The sequence below is a fragment of the Lytechinus pictus genome, unplaced genomic scaffold (assembly GCF_037042905.1).
Source record: "Lytechinus pictus isolate F3 Inbred unplaced genomic scaffold, Lp3.0 scaffold_325, whole genome shotgun sequence".
Lineage (NCBI taxonomy): Eukaryota > Metazoa > Echinodermata > Echinoidea > Temnopleuroida > Toxopneustidae > Lytechinus > Lytechinus pictus.
In genome coordinates, this window is record NW_026974444.1 from 1 (window position 1) to 15249 (window position 15249).

Consider the following 15249-nt stretch of genomic DNA (forward strand, 5'->3'; position numbering starts at 1 on the left):
CAATATTTGATATTCAGACCTGAAATACCGCTGAAATAAAGAATAAGAACTGTTTCTAATAAGTCATGTAGAAAATATATATTTCTCTCATCAAACAATGCGAGCGAAAAGCGAGATCTTAACATTTTTAGAACAGAATCAACGGATTCATGAAGAGCATAATACACTAATGCGAATGCGAAGCATGGATTTTTTTAAATATGCATGGAGACCATTAAAGGGGCAATCACTTCAAGTAATCATATACGATAGGCTATACGATACGTATGTCACGGTATAAAATAATACAAGCGCGAGGAAAAGTATTCGGTGTGAATTGTCTTGAAAACGGGATATGTTTTAGGACGAAAATTTTTATTCTCGTTATACAGACCATGATTTGTGAGAGCCGGGATTGATGAACACATACATTTAGGCCCTAATTATGTAGTATCACATTATTGGGAAAATAATATTTCCTAAACTTATTTTTCTTAATTTCCCACTTTTCTTTCTTTCTCCCTCTTTCCTCCCTCCCCCCCCCCGTTTTTTTTTGCCAGCTGATTGGGAGTCACGTCCCCCCCCCCCCACCGTATATTAGTTATCCTAGTCTAAATTGGTATTACATTCTGTATTTTGTAAAAAATAATTATTTTTTAAACATACTAGGTTTGAGTGAATTTACTCCAGATAGTACATGTCAAATTGATCACAGCAATGTAAGTTCAGAGCTCTTGCTGTATAGGTCCACGCATGGAGCTAATAGCTCTATGGTCCATGCATAGAGCTATTTGGTCCATGGGTACAAAATGACACACAAACACTCCCTGATAATCAGACCCCGGAGTAGACCACACACTAAATAACTTGTTTGCACAGATTGGTGATGAAACCCAGTCCTTTGCTTGTGGTTTAAATTCCTCGTAAATGTACAAGGGGCATTGTTTCACAATGAAAGTGGGACTAAGATTTCACTAACAATTCGTTGCCTTATCTCTCATAAAACCTCATTACGGATAATCGCTTCTTTTCTTAAAGGGGAAGTTCACCCGACGAAAAGTTTACTGCTAAAATATCAGAAAAAATAATAAAAATATCGTTGAAGGTTTGAGAAAAATCTATCAAGGTGATTATAATTTCAAGTGTTTGATTTGTGACATCATTTACATGAATTTCATGGTTTTTTTTACCCATATTGGATAGTCTACTTAAAAGAGGGATGGAATTGCAGACAAAAAGATAGATACTTAATCCCTTTGTGAGTGGTTACTGCATGAGAAAGGGGAAGATGTCTATCACAATTAGAAGCAGGTAATATCAAAGGTGAAATATATAAAGAGAGTGATAATTACTGAACAATGTCAAAGCTTAAGCAGCTTCTTAAAATTCAACTTAAAAAAAGACCAAGCTTATATTGAAATCAGGGCAGGAAATCTTATTAAACTGAAACTGAAATATTGTGTATTCTTGGTCTCACACAAGTTACATATAATGTGTACCGCTTCCACCAACCCTCAACTACCCTCGTTTTATTTGAGCAAATTGATAGTAAATAAACTTAATCTATCAACCTAGTACAGGCTTATACAGCTTGTACTCCGATATTTCATGATAGCACGTCTCCATTCCGCCGATAATCACACCATGTGTTCCTGTGAGAGATTTTTTGTCGTTGTTTTTAAGATTTTTTTTGTCAGTTATCAATAATTATATTGATTGATTGAATTAAGTTGTGAAGAGTACGTGTTGGTATATTGGGGGAATATTATGCTAGTCACATCAGAATAATATGACATCAAAATCGAAATTGTAGTCCACTTGTTATTCATGTTTAAAGGTCAAGTCCACCCCCGGAGTCCACCCCAGATAAATGTTGATTTCAATCAATTGAGAAAAGTGCAAACAAGCATAACGCTAAAAATTACATCAAAATCAGATGTATAATAGAAAGTTACGATTGAAACTTGCGGCTTATTTTTCACAAAACAGTTACATGCACAACTTATATTAGTGGCATGCAAATGAGAGTCGATGATCCCTCGATCACTCACTATTTCTTTTGTATTTTATTGTTTGAATTATACAATATTTCAATTTTTACAGATTTGACCAACTTGATTGAACCATACAATGCTAAAACTAGTCATTTCACATATTCAGGGAGGAAAAAAAAAAACTTTGTTTCAAAGGACAACCAGAAGAAATTTGGTGTATTTCAATACAAAACAGATAGTGAGTGCATGATGTCATCAGTCCCCTCATTCATCAGTTGCGGAACGGTTTTTAAAGTGGAGGGGGGGGGGGGCTGATCATGCCAAAAAATTACAATCATATGATCATTTTTACGTTTTTTGTACACGGTTTTGGAAAAAAGAAGGGGGTTGAAGCCCCCCCCCCCCCCCCCCGCGGCCCCCTGGCGAGGGTCTCCGCCTCATCGGTTAAATCACCTTTCCCCGAGTTACTCAAACCACACCGCTCATGAAGGCTACGGGAGTGGCGGGGCCACGGGCCGAGAGTCCACGAAACCGAGGGACCACGAGGCCGTTCATTTTCCCATTAGGCCGAGGGTTCACGAGGCCGAGTTTTCTTATAGTGTACTTCCTTCATTTTCTTTCAATAGGATTCTGTGTACATCAACCAAAAGATTCTGCTAAGCATACCCTCCAGTGAAAACTGAAGTAAAATCTTATAACATGAAGCTTTCGTAAATCGGGACAATAATGGTTTATAATATACTCATCTCACTTACCCAACACTAAAAATGTAGCTGTTGATTCCTTTTTCAACCGTGTATTCTTTGTAAAATAAAATAAAACTGTACTTCTTGACCATTAATTGTGATTAAGGAATCAAATAAAAGAGCAGATATTGAACTTATTAGGAATCTAAATTGATCTAAGTAATTTCAGAGGAAAGAGGAGATTCTAAGCTTTACAATGGTTTTTTTTTTATTGAGTAGTTTTTATTGACAACTTCGATTCATATACAAAATAAAATATATATAACAAACAAATAGAATTTTGATGTCTTTACAAATACCTTGACAACTCATAAATTCAACATATTTTTTTCATGAATGTTAAACACAATGTTAGACATCTTCCAATACATAATTATAAATAACATTGTTGATAATTATATGGTTGGTCACTATCATCGATGATAAATTTCGGTTTCGTTTTTTCTGGGACGCACTGTATAGCGTGCCTTAAACTTACACTGCCTTTTTTATTTATTAGTTGTGACTTAGTAACGATGAAGACAAACATGCTGATAAAAGAATTTATGGTTTGAGAAAAGTCGGCCTCGCGGATCTTCGGCCTCATGGACTATCGTCCTTGTAAACCCTCGGCCTCGTGGGAAGACCCCACCTGATTAATACCAATCAATAAAGTAACCAAGAATCCCATTGTAGACGCATATAGTGATTAAAAAAAAAATCTTCTTTATGTTTAGTCCCAGGATTAGAACTTCTTGTAATGAGGCTTATACAAGTCATAAGCTCAATGTTGCCGCGTTAATATTTCCTCTCAGCGTGGGAATGTAAACAAAATAATTTACAGACAATCTCGTTAATATGCCAAAACATGAGCGAATCTCACAAATGAACGGAAACTGTAAATGAGTAATAAATAGGAGAATTTGTTAGAAATAGAGTGAGAAATAGAGAAATTGTAGTAAATCTGAGAATAAAATATAGTCATTAAAGGTAAGGAAGGTCCTGGCTGGAAGTATGTATAGCTTAATAAACAGAGTAGAATTCACTGAGCAAAATGCCGAAAATTTCATCAAAATCGGATAACAAATAACAAAGTTATTGAATTTTAAAGTTTAGCAATATTTTGTGAAAACAGTCGTCATGAATATTCATTAGGTGGGCTACTGATGTCACATCTCCACTTGTTCTTTCGTATTTTATCACATAAAATTAGGTTTATTCCAATTTTTTCCTCCAAGATCTAGACAAATTGGATTGACAACTTATATAGTGCATAATATATTTATTACTGCAACTTATTTCATTATAAGGGAAACATAATTATTCACACAAGTATGAAATCATGAAAAAAATATGATTTTATGTAATAAGATAAGAAAACGGAAAGTGGAGATGTGACATCATCAGCCCAAGTAACGAATATTCATGACGACTGTTTTCACAAAATATTGCTAAACTTAAAACTTCAATAACTTTCTTATTTGTTATCCGATTTTGAAGACACTTTCGGCCTTTTGCTCAGTGAATTCTACTCCATGTATTAAGATATAAATATTTTCAGCCCAGACTATCCCTTTAAGAAAGTTCAACTTAAAATAAGTATCATTGTCAGGGTATAGCAAGCGCAGTTGATATAATGTACATAGTCATTGCGCTATAAAAATTGAAATATTGTCATGGAAATATCTAATAATGATAACAACTTAATACAATAGTTTGTTATACCACAGTTCTAAATAAGCGCCAATGGATAGAGTTCTTCTGAAATATACTCATTGCCCAATTCACATCTCAATGCCAACGCCTGCGCGCGCATCCTCAGCACCTGCCACTGACATGAATGAATGAAACTCCAAAAAATTTTAACAGAACCAGAAGTGTGCTTCAACCGTGTTCGCATCGGGGTTTTCTTGAACAATCGCTTGGCTTTTCTGATTCCATTCTCGCTTAAAACAATTTGAGGACATCGCCATCATGGATATTCCAAAGTTACATCTTAAAGCTGATGAATGGTGGAGTTTGAAAAAAGGCATGGAATCAAATTCAGAAGACTGTCGAATCATCGTCAACGACACGTCGAATTACTTAATGGATTATAATCCAGGTAAGTCGCAATATATTTTTGTCCATCATGCTACCATTAATTACGTCCGATTTTACCAACAATGAAATGCATTTATTAAACAATAGAAATGCAACTGAATGCAATTTATGATATTGATATTTCAGCAAAAATAAAGGGCAAAAATATAAACAACATGTACAAGTGAAAACTCATGACTGCCATCGGCTATATAGCTGTTCAACTTTTAAGCATGTCAATTTATATACTAGAGCCTATATAGGGGGTCGAGTAGTCTTGCACTTGTTAAAGGGAAATGAAACCTTTGGAACAAGTAGGCTTGTGTCGAAACAGAAAAATCAAAGAATAAGAACAAAGAAAGTTTGAGAAAAATCGGACAAACAATGAGAAGGTTATGAGCGTTTGAATATTGCGATCACTAATGCTATGGAGATCCTCCTATTGGCAATGCGACAAGGATGTGTGATGTCACATGTGAACAACTTTCCCTTTGATGGACTATAAAATACCCTCCAAATGTCTCTTTTTACTTTTTCTTATGGTGATTCAAACTCTTTATCCATGATGTATTCTTTAAAAATCTGTATTACACGCCCTCCTATAGAAAGAACACATGATCTACTGCTAGATGTGATAAAAGAGGCAATTTTAGTGAAATATATACTAAAGTAATGGGAGAGTTGTTCACAAGTGACATCACACATCTTTGTCGCATTGCCAATTTGAGGATCTCCATAGCATTAGTGATCGCAATATTCAAATGCTCATAACTTTTTCATTATTTGTCCGATTTTTCTCAGACTTTTATTGATCTGTTCCTTTGATTTTTCTGTTTTCACACAAGCTATCTTGTTCCAAAGGTTTCATTCTCCTTTAATGTTCGATAACACGGAGCTTGTCCAGATTTCACGTCAATATGAAATAAATATATAACTATTAGGCATTTACTTCATGATGTCATTGCTATCATTATTGTATCTCAGTATAATCAACAACGTCCCAGATAGGCCCAAAGCTCTTAAAAAAAGAGGGGGAAAATAGAATATTAGTAGATCTAGTTTGTTTGCTGAGATTATAGTGAGAAAAATTGTTCACAAGCATTGTTTATGAAAATGATACCTAACAAATTTACAGGTTTCATATTATCATGTAACTAAGAATTAAACATTCCGCTAGTTCTTCGTAATGATAATGGAGTTTGTGAATTCTTTCATACTTTCATGTATGTATATAATTATTCTCACCGAATATGGAATGCAATGGCAAATTTATATTGATGTTCTGTTAGCTGTTTTCATCATTGAACCCAAGAATCTCCGGATCCATCTGTCTTAGCGAGTAAAAAAAAATAATAAAATGGCAAACGTATTTGATCATATTGGAATTTCAGTTGAGAAATTCAAGGGGAACACATCTGAAGAAAATCTAGGCACTATTAATATGGACATTCGTCATAACTTTGTGTCTACAGATCTCACAGATGCTTCCGACATTGTCGTTGACTTGATGTTGGCCGAAGACGTAGACTGTCATATCAAGGTAAGATTTTACAGTTGTTCCAGGGTATCGATCGTTATTACTTTTAAGAATGTGCTATTTCATTTTTTAGATAACATTTACTCCGAATTCAATACATAACTCAAACATATTTTTTGTCGGCTTTTCCTTATCTCCTTCCTATATTCTTCATTTTCTATTTTTTTCGTTTTGCTTTTTTAGTTTATTCTATGTAATTCTTCCTCTACAGCGTACATAGGCCTTAACATCGTTCTCATTATACTATCCTTAACTAGCTTACTATAAATTGGTTTAGTAAACCAGTTAAGAAGGTCGCTGTGCTTGCGTTATCGGCCGACAGTGGTTTTCAAAACCATTTCACGTAAATTGGCCTTGTACGTTGCTATGGGAACTCTCTAAGTGGGGTGTGGGGATGTTTCGCGCGAAATTCGTAACCGCAGCGTAGACTAAAGCGCGCTCAAAATGTACGAAGATTGCTTCCCGAAGGTTGTGTCCTCGCGTCAACTTCAATAACATTTGTTCTACGGCGGCCATACGACGAGTCGAAAAGCCTCAAAAGGGCCTTTCATTTTTCATTACCTGTGTAGCTGGTACAAAAAAATGTCTAAAAGGTTGTTTTCTACTCGCCGTACGGCCGCCGTAGATCAATTACGCTAGATTCAGTTTCACAAGGGATCGTGGTGGTTATTTCCGAACCAGGGTGACCAGACATCCCGTATTTCGATCCCTTTTTTTTTTTGGGGGGGGGGGTGAATAAACTTGAACTTTTGAATAAATAAACTTGAACTTTGTTCCGGCCTAACAGCAAACCCTTCCCGGGACGCCTATTTGTCCCGTATTTCAGTATATTGAACAAAATATAGTTAATACATTTAAAAGTGAAGATATTTTATCAAATAACCAACAGCAGAGACAACAATAAAATCAATAACTAAACTTTTGCAAGTTCTGCGGTGATTTTCTTGCTAACCCAATACATTGCAAACGAACTGGCCTCCTGCCTGTGTGTGGCAGGCTACTATAAACTGGCTCGGCATGTAGGATCGGATCAGATTCTCAATTGCGCAAACAATCTCACATGATAAACGTTTTTTCCACCAAAATAATCACAAAATCGGTGGGAATTTCTTCTTATTATTATCTATTTATTTATTTGGCCATAAAAAAAACTCTCATTATAATTATCCTATGGATTTCTCATATTACTGATTTGGTGATGTAATCGGAGGAACATTACAAGTTATGAAGTTTTCATAACTAGATCAGCTTTCGTTTTGAGTTTTGTTGTGATCGGTGCGAACTTGTAAAGGGATGGGAGAGATGCCTGTGTGTGATGCCGCGTTGTTTCATCCAATTTTTAAGTTTGACAATGTTTCACTTTGAAATCTATTCATTTCTAAATTTTTTTACTTTTTTAAGTCTAAAATATAAATTAAAAAAACACATATACTCAAGAGTTTTGTTAGATAATTGGATTATTTTTGTTTGCTTGAAGTTTGATATTTTTCCCTTTCTTTCATTTTTCTTTCTTTTCTATCGTTTCTCCATCATTCTACCCTTCCTGTTTGCCCTTTTTGTTCCATCTATCTTTATTTCCTATCTTTCTTTCCTGACACTATCTATCTCTTTGTTTATTTAGCTTTCTTTCCTTCTTTCTCTTACTTTCCTTCTTTTTTATTTCCTTAAACTTTTATTTACTTCCTTCTCCCTTCCTCTCCGTTTACTTTTCGTTTTTCCTCTCCTTCCATTTTTTTCCATTCTCTTCTGATCCCTTCATTCTTCCCTCCCTCTCTATCATCCTTTCTTTCATTCTTTATTTTATTTTTCCTTCTAATTCTTTTCCTCCCTTCCTCACTTCCTGTTTTTCTTCTTTCTTTGTTTGTTTCTTTTTCGTTTTCCGAAGGAAAAACATATTTCCTTCATTATGTCTCCCTCTTACTTTCTTTTTTTTCCTTTCTCTCCTTTTTTTTCTTTCACACATTTGTTCATCTACCCTTCCTTTCTTTTTCTTTCTTTTGATTCATTTCGAAGAATGACGGTAACCTTATTTCTTTCATAAATTTTTTTCTTTCATCCTTTCATTCTAACTTTTTTTTTCCATTTCCCCCCCCCCCTTTTTTCCCCTTCATTTTTTTATTTCTTTTTTCTCAAATCTCTTTCCTTTCTCTCTTTCATTCTTTCGTTCATCCTCCCTTCCAATTCTTTATATTTTTTACAGCTTTAACACTGCATGGCCTTCTTTGTTGATCTTTTTTATTAAGACCTGGCTCGGTCGATCGCTTATGCAGCGTGCTTTGTCGATTGTCCCGTATTTCATTTTGTGAAATCTGGTCACCCTCCCGTTCCGTTAAACTAGTTGCCACTTAACTCAGTCAGTCAGTACATGTGAATTTCTTATTCTTGATATTCCACCGTTAATGTAGGCCAACATGTCTTGTTACAAGATCTTTTAAGCTTCAATAATAAGTGATATGATAGTCATTTTTAGCACAAGTTGGAATGTTCTTAATTAGCTATTAATTTCAGCTCACTTAGACCAAGGACCCTAAAATCATTGTAAATCGGTATTCTGAAATCTTCTTAATGCGATCTTGTTGATGTGAGGACCACCAAATCCTATCTTCAATGCGCAATTTCTTATGTATATATTACCGATCAAAATTCACAATTAACAATTGAAGTTTATCCAACGTCTTCTTTATGTCAAGAAAATAATTATTAATAGTGCGCTCTGTGCGTATACTGATTTTTTTTGGCATAATGGTACTACATGTAATTGCAAAATTGAAATCTTAACCTTAGGTTAATATCGGTCAACTTTTAAAAACTTCCCGCCTACATGGCCTAGGCTCTACTCGAGTTAACATAAAAGTGGCAAGAACACAAGTTGATTGTATTTTGTCATGGATCCTTGGCTTAGAATTAAAGCAATTTGTTTGAAAGAGAACTTACCTGTTGTGTTATATTGTATTATATAACTTATGGAATTGGGTTGATATTCAAATAATATGACCCCTTTTTTCGGTCTATCCCATTAGATCCTGATGAAAAATGGAAAGTGCCTTCTTGCACCATTCGAGAACTGGCGGGGATATAGTATATTTGCTCAAAAAGCCATAGGCCAAGTTACCTCGCCAAATCAAATAATTAACAAATGGAGGCATTATAATAATGGAGAGGTCTGTGAGCCTCCTAAGAAAAAAATGAAAAGTAAAAGAAACCCTGAAGCCAAAGCGATGCTTGCAGGGTATCACGCAAACATTAAGCAATGTTTTGTTGGCGTTTTTTCGATGAAAATTGATTGTCTGGTACCTGCAAATGATACCAGGATGGTGAGAATGCAGGATGGAGATTTTGTCAAATCTTTAACTGCGCGTATGCTCTCAAAACGGAGCATATGTATTGATTCGGCTCCACCGGTCATAGGGCTTATTGACAAAAATATATGTCCTTCTAAGTCCAGCTTCTCGGATGACCTGTTGGAGAGGGGTGCTATCGAGGTTATCGATGGCAACCACTCTGTTCTCGCCCAAAAGGCTGCCTTTGAAGCTACCAAGGAAAAGGTCTTCGAAAAAAGATTGGTAGCAGTCTATGCTGGACTGACTGACCAACAGGCCCTCTCTCTAGGAGTCTCAAAAAATCAGGATGCATGCCATGTCCTCAAGATGACTCCAATTGAGGAGATAAAGCTCTTCCGGCGGGAGCTTTACTACACCAACAACATCCCTCTGACAGAGGAGCCCCCACTACCAACTTCGTTGTACTATAGTACAATAAAGCATATTCTTGGTATATCTACGGTAAGTTTCACTTTTGTAATTTATTTGCATGTAGACCTATGGCTATTGTACGAAAAATGAACTTCTAGTATTCAAACTTGTTTTAATATATTCAGTCTGGTGTGCCCCTTTTGAACTACTAACAAGGGGAAAGGCGTCCAATATTCTTTTCCAATTTAAGCAGACATGTAGGAAATAATGTCGACAAATAGCATAATCTGGTATCTAAAAACTGATCTTGGTATCAATGAAGGTAACAAGATTAATATCTGAGCCTAATTACACGAGAGGAAAAAAAATGATTAATGAAATATATTCAATGCTTGGTGGCATTTTTTGCCACATAAAATGTGAAAGTAACATTGTTATCTGTTTCAGTGACTGTGTAAAATATTGTAAAGCATCTCTACTTTCATATTTTGGTGGTATAAACAAGCTGTGCACTTTGATTATTACAAAGTCAACATTCATCTTTCAGAAAAGTGCTATGGATTCCAAGAGGATGGCAATTAAGTTGGCTTCTCTGTCAAAGAGATGTTTTGTCATCCTTGAGGCTTTAATGAAGGAGAAGCCTGGGTTGAAAGCGTATAAGTTTCAGGCTCTCCAGGGCATAGCAGAGGAGAACGACGTCTTTAAGTGTTTGCAGCGTTTTCAGAGAGACGGGCATGATGAATTTTTGGTCAAATGCTCTGAAATCAAGGGCACAATAAATACCACGCAAGTGAGTTATTTTTTTTTTTATAGTTTAATTTGCTAATATGTGGGCTAAAATGCTTTGTGTAGATTATTTAAATACAAACCCATGCAGAATGGAGCACCAAAACTTTTAAGCAAACTTGTGACTTTGTAAAACATGCACCCACTTTAAACCAAGTTTCAAGGACCATAATCATCTTAAGAAACAAAGATCTTTTGAATTTGTGCAAGACCTGAAAGAACGATTTGAATAGATGTGTGTTATGATTCTATTGGTGTATATCAGAAACCCCCTTGAACCAATGCCGATGGCAAAAAAAGGATTTGGTAGTCATTTATCCTCAATATAGGCTGTGCACTTTTCAGCTATCTGTTGGTGTGCTCTTTCAATTGTAAGTTCAACACGGAAGTGCAAAGGAATAGATAGTTGTAACATTCATTAATTATGCAAAGATCAGGGCCCCGTTTCATAAAGAGTTTACAAGTTGTAAATTTGCCATTATCATAACTACAATGGCAACAAGGTTCAAAAGCCAATCAAAACCAGGGTTACCATGGTAGTTGCCATGATGGCAAAGTTAAAACAGTTGTAACTCTTCATGAAATGAGCCCCAGGTATTTGATTCGTTAAGGTGTAAGCATTGGGGATGGGAGTGGCAGGAATGTAATCATTCATGTTCATAATATTATGACAGATTTTCACTCTTTTTTAAAACTAGTATGATGGTAGTACGTGTTTACGTCATATACTTTTTATATATTTATAATTTATATGTTTATACTCTACCAAAAATAAAGAGCAATCATCACAAACTTGAAGTACATGTAACGCCGCAGACTATCCATGTGACCAAACTGCACCATGCCAATACTGCAACAATAACACTAAATGGCAAATCACGAGAATGGAAAGCAGATGAATTGTTCCAGGCTCTTACAGGTGTGTTCCTATAATACCAATGAATCTTGCTGTAAAAATAGCAGATGAAGGATAAAAAGTATATTTTTCAGAGTTTGAGGAAAATCCACCAATTATTTAAAAAGTAATTATGAAATATCATTTTCTGAAGAAAAAAAATGAAAATGGGTTTTATTGTACCTTTGTTATATCGACAAATCGTTTCAAAACGGCTCCTGATATAGATTTTTGATTGATCATGTACCATTACAAAATTGAAATTTATGCACAATATCATTTTATATATTTCATTATGTATGGGGCAACTGCTGACATATGATGTAAGTCACGCAACTAATCAAACAACTTTAAATTCTATTAATTCTCTTTATGTTTGATGGATTTTCCTAAACAATCACAAATTTTTAAATCAATTTTTATGTTGTTAATACAACATATTTTTTATTAAGGTGAACTCCTCCTTTATTGAATTTCCAATTTCAAATTTGAAAATCAGGTTTACTGCACCCTTTTTATTTATTTTTTTTTCTTATTTTTTTTATTTTTTCTTTGGGGGGGGGGGTTAAAATGACACACAATTTATTCAAATACCTAGACATGGAAGCACTGGCCATACTTTGAAACAATTTAAGATATCAGAGCCTAGAGGATGACTAATATCAAAACATATATAATTGACAAACTTAACTCTTTGTGGATCTGAGCAATAGGGATGGTGTTTAATAAGTCATAGTATTGTGCTTTAATTCACTTCAATAAGATTATACAAGAAATGAAGCAATGGATTTGGAAGGAAGCGGGCCACTGGAATCCTCCATTCTCTCAGGAATAGGAGATGAAGAAGAAGAAGAGTCCAATGAGTCTGACAATGACTCACATGTTGATACTGGTAAGTGGTAGGAATAATAAATGCACTCCAATTAACCAATTATACACAAATAAAAACTAGAAAGTTTCCATCAACATGCAAGGATGCCTGATCATTACGGAAGGGGATGGGAGCTTGTCATTACAAGTAGGACACTGTGCTAGGCAACATGACACTGTATCATTTTTTTGAAGTCCTGACCACGGATATTTTCATCTTTCTGGAAAATGAAAATCAAATTTTAAGATAGATTTTGACATAAATTCAAAAATTCACATCATATATTACCCTTTTCCTTTCCATATGTTCTGTTTCTCAATTTCATTTCTTTCATTATTTTCCAGGGGGGGGGGGGGTGATCATGGATCCATGTACTTTTATAAAGTACGTAAACCAAGTAATTTTGTTTTGATCTGAGAATATTTTGGTCATATTATCCTCACCTTTAGCAAATGTCTCAAATATTTGATTGTCATGTGAAGTAGAAATGTACACCCTTTCTACACACTAGGTCTATATGTAGTCTGCAGGCACTGACCCCTGATTTTCGCAATGCGCTTAGTACATAATGCACAGTCTAAATTAAAGAGACTAGATTAACCAAGTACTGTGACTGGCTTACAAAGAGAGCATATGGAGTCTAGTCTTCACTCAAGACCTGTTAAGTGTCAAGTATGAGTCTGTGCATAAAGACCAGCTGTTAAAAAAGCATTAACTATAGGCCTTTACACTTCCCACTTGTTTCACAAATTTATAAATATTTACAGGAAGAATGAGTGAGCTGATGGAAGTAGAGCCCTTAGCTGTCAGCAGATCTCCGGCTAAGAAATCAAGTAGGTTGTGTTTTCTTTCTGAGATATTCTGACTCTAACAATGCCCATTAGTGTCAAAACTAGATTAAATATTATGTCAATGAATGAAGAAATGTTCTGACTTTCATTTTACAATGTGATTGTGTTACCCAATAAAATTGTTTAATTGTGACCCTCATTAAGATGCAATTACAACTTGTTCATGTTTACAGAGGAGCCAGCTCCAGCAGGGCCCTCAGTTTCTAGGAGGATAACTAGGCAATCTCCGAAAAAGCCAGGTATGTGATTCATTTTTGTGTGTCGTTTTTTTTTACTTTACTTTGCATTCAATTGTTAGAGGACATATGACTTAAGTATCAGTATAATCACTAAATAGCAATGAATAATACAACCTAAACCTGCCATGCCATTTTCAATATGAAATAATTATACCTTTTTTTAATTACATTACAGGTCCTACAATCACTATAGAAGACGATCCGTACGAGTTTGATAATACAGGTTTGTGTCTTTATACTGTGCTATATGCTCAAAAATATAATTCTTCTATATTGTAGAGTTCATTTAAAACAAAATTTATAGTTACACCCATTTTTAATTGGTACTGATAAAGTAAAATCAAACTTAAAATACTAAAATGCCCTAAAAAAAAGAATTTTGTTGAAACAGTTCTATACAAATATTCATGAATGTGCAGCATATAAAGCAAGCTGATGAAGTATCCCCACTTATTCTGTTGTATTTTGTTACATGCAATTAACTGAAAATAAAATGAATTGGTGAATTGATTCAATGTTTATCAGTGATAATGTGCTACACTTATTCTTGATCTAATCTCTGCTTCTTCAGATGATGGAGAGTACAAGATCATAGATGATCTGAGTGATCTCAAAGTTGGAGATAACATCCTGATCGATCCCCCACCCAAGCAAAAGAAAACAGACGAGCCATGGCTTGGGAAAGTCACAAGAATTACGAAAAGAAAAATATTTTTTGAATTTTTTTTGGGAAGTTACACTACTTCTTGGGAGATAGGGGTATATGGGGAAGATTCTGTTCTTCCAAAGCAGGTAGTGTGTATCGTACAGTGGGATGAAAAACTACCTATGCCTAATGGATTAGTTCAAGCATTGAAAAAAATGCTTGACTAATCTTATACTATCTTTCAAGATAGTATAACTACCCTGAAGTCATACATGAGAATAAGCTTCTTTGTAGTTACTCATCTCGATTCTTCTCTCTTCTCTGTACTTGACCTTTCTCTTAGTGTATTTCTCCAATCCTGTTTTATTCTCATCTATTTCTATATCTTCTTTAATACTACACCTGCAAATCTTTAAGCCTTTTGAGGTGCACCTCAAGAGCCCTCAATCTTGGAACACAATTGTTGCATTTTATACTGTGATAAGTATAATTTTTCTGCTCGCAATGTACAGTGTATTTTACCAGTAATGAGCTACTGCATCATTATGTATTTATGATTAATTGACATGTTCCTTTTTTCTAATCCATTCTAAAGTAAAGATTATTGAATATACATGGTATGTAAAGATCTATAAAAGAAAAGAGATTCTGCAAAATGTGTCTTGTAAAAAGAGAGAGTAAAAGATGAAACACTAATCAAATAATGCCCCTGCGAAAAATCAAACTTATGAAAATCATTTTGATCCTGTACAATTTTTTTGTTTAAGTCTCCAAAACCATTTCAACATGCACAAATATGTATGGTCTATTTTTGTATAAGTAATTTATTTTCATACTACATCATTACAATTGATTTCTTATGTATGTTACTGTCAATGGTGTAAATTAAAACACGTAATGAAAATGTGAATATAGTAAATACAATAATAAATAATTATTTAATGATCACTTA

General features: G+C 34.7%; 1 protein-coding gene across 1 annotated transcript; it reads left to right on the forward strand.

Annotated features, from left to right (window-relative positions):
* The first annotated feature begins 4565 nt into the window (after positions 1-4565).
* On the forward strand, positions 4566-15249 carry LOC129264618 (uncharacterized). Its single transcript, XM_064115619.1, has 10 exons — positions 4566-4802; positions 6253-6320; positions 9338-10099; positions 10557-10799; positions 11573-11714; positions 12454-12582; positions 13329-13394; positions 13586-13651; positions 13827-13874; positions 14223-15249. The coding sequence occupies exons 1-10, from the start codon at positions 4673-4675 to the stop codon at positions 14522-14524; spliced, it is 1956 nt and encodes a 651-aa protein (XP_063971689.1). The 5' UTR covers positions 4566-4672; the 3' UTR covers positions 14525-15249.

Bases quoted from the DNA above. Each gene is read 5' to 3' on its own strand.
- LOC129264618 (XM_064115619.1), top strand. From the start codon at position 4,673: ATGGATATTCCAAAGTTACATCTTAAAGCTGATGAATGGTGGAGTTTG. The intron at 10,100-10,556 runs GTAAGTTTCACT...TTCATCTTTCAG, and splicing joins ATATTCTTGGTATATCTACG to AAAAGTGCTATGGATTCCAA. The intron at 13,875-14,222 runs GTTTGTGTCTTT...CTGCTTCTTCAG, and splicing joins GTACGAGTTTGATAATACAG to ATGATGGAGAGTACAAGATC.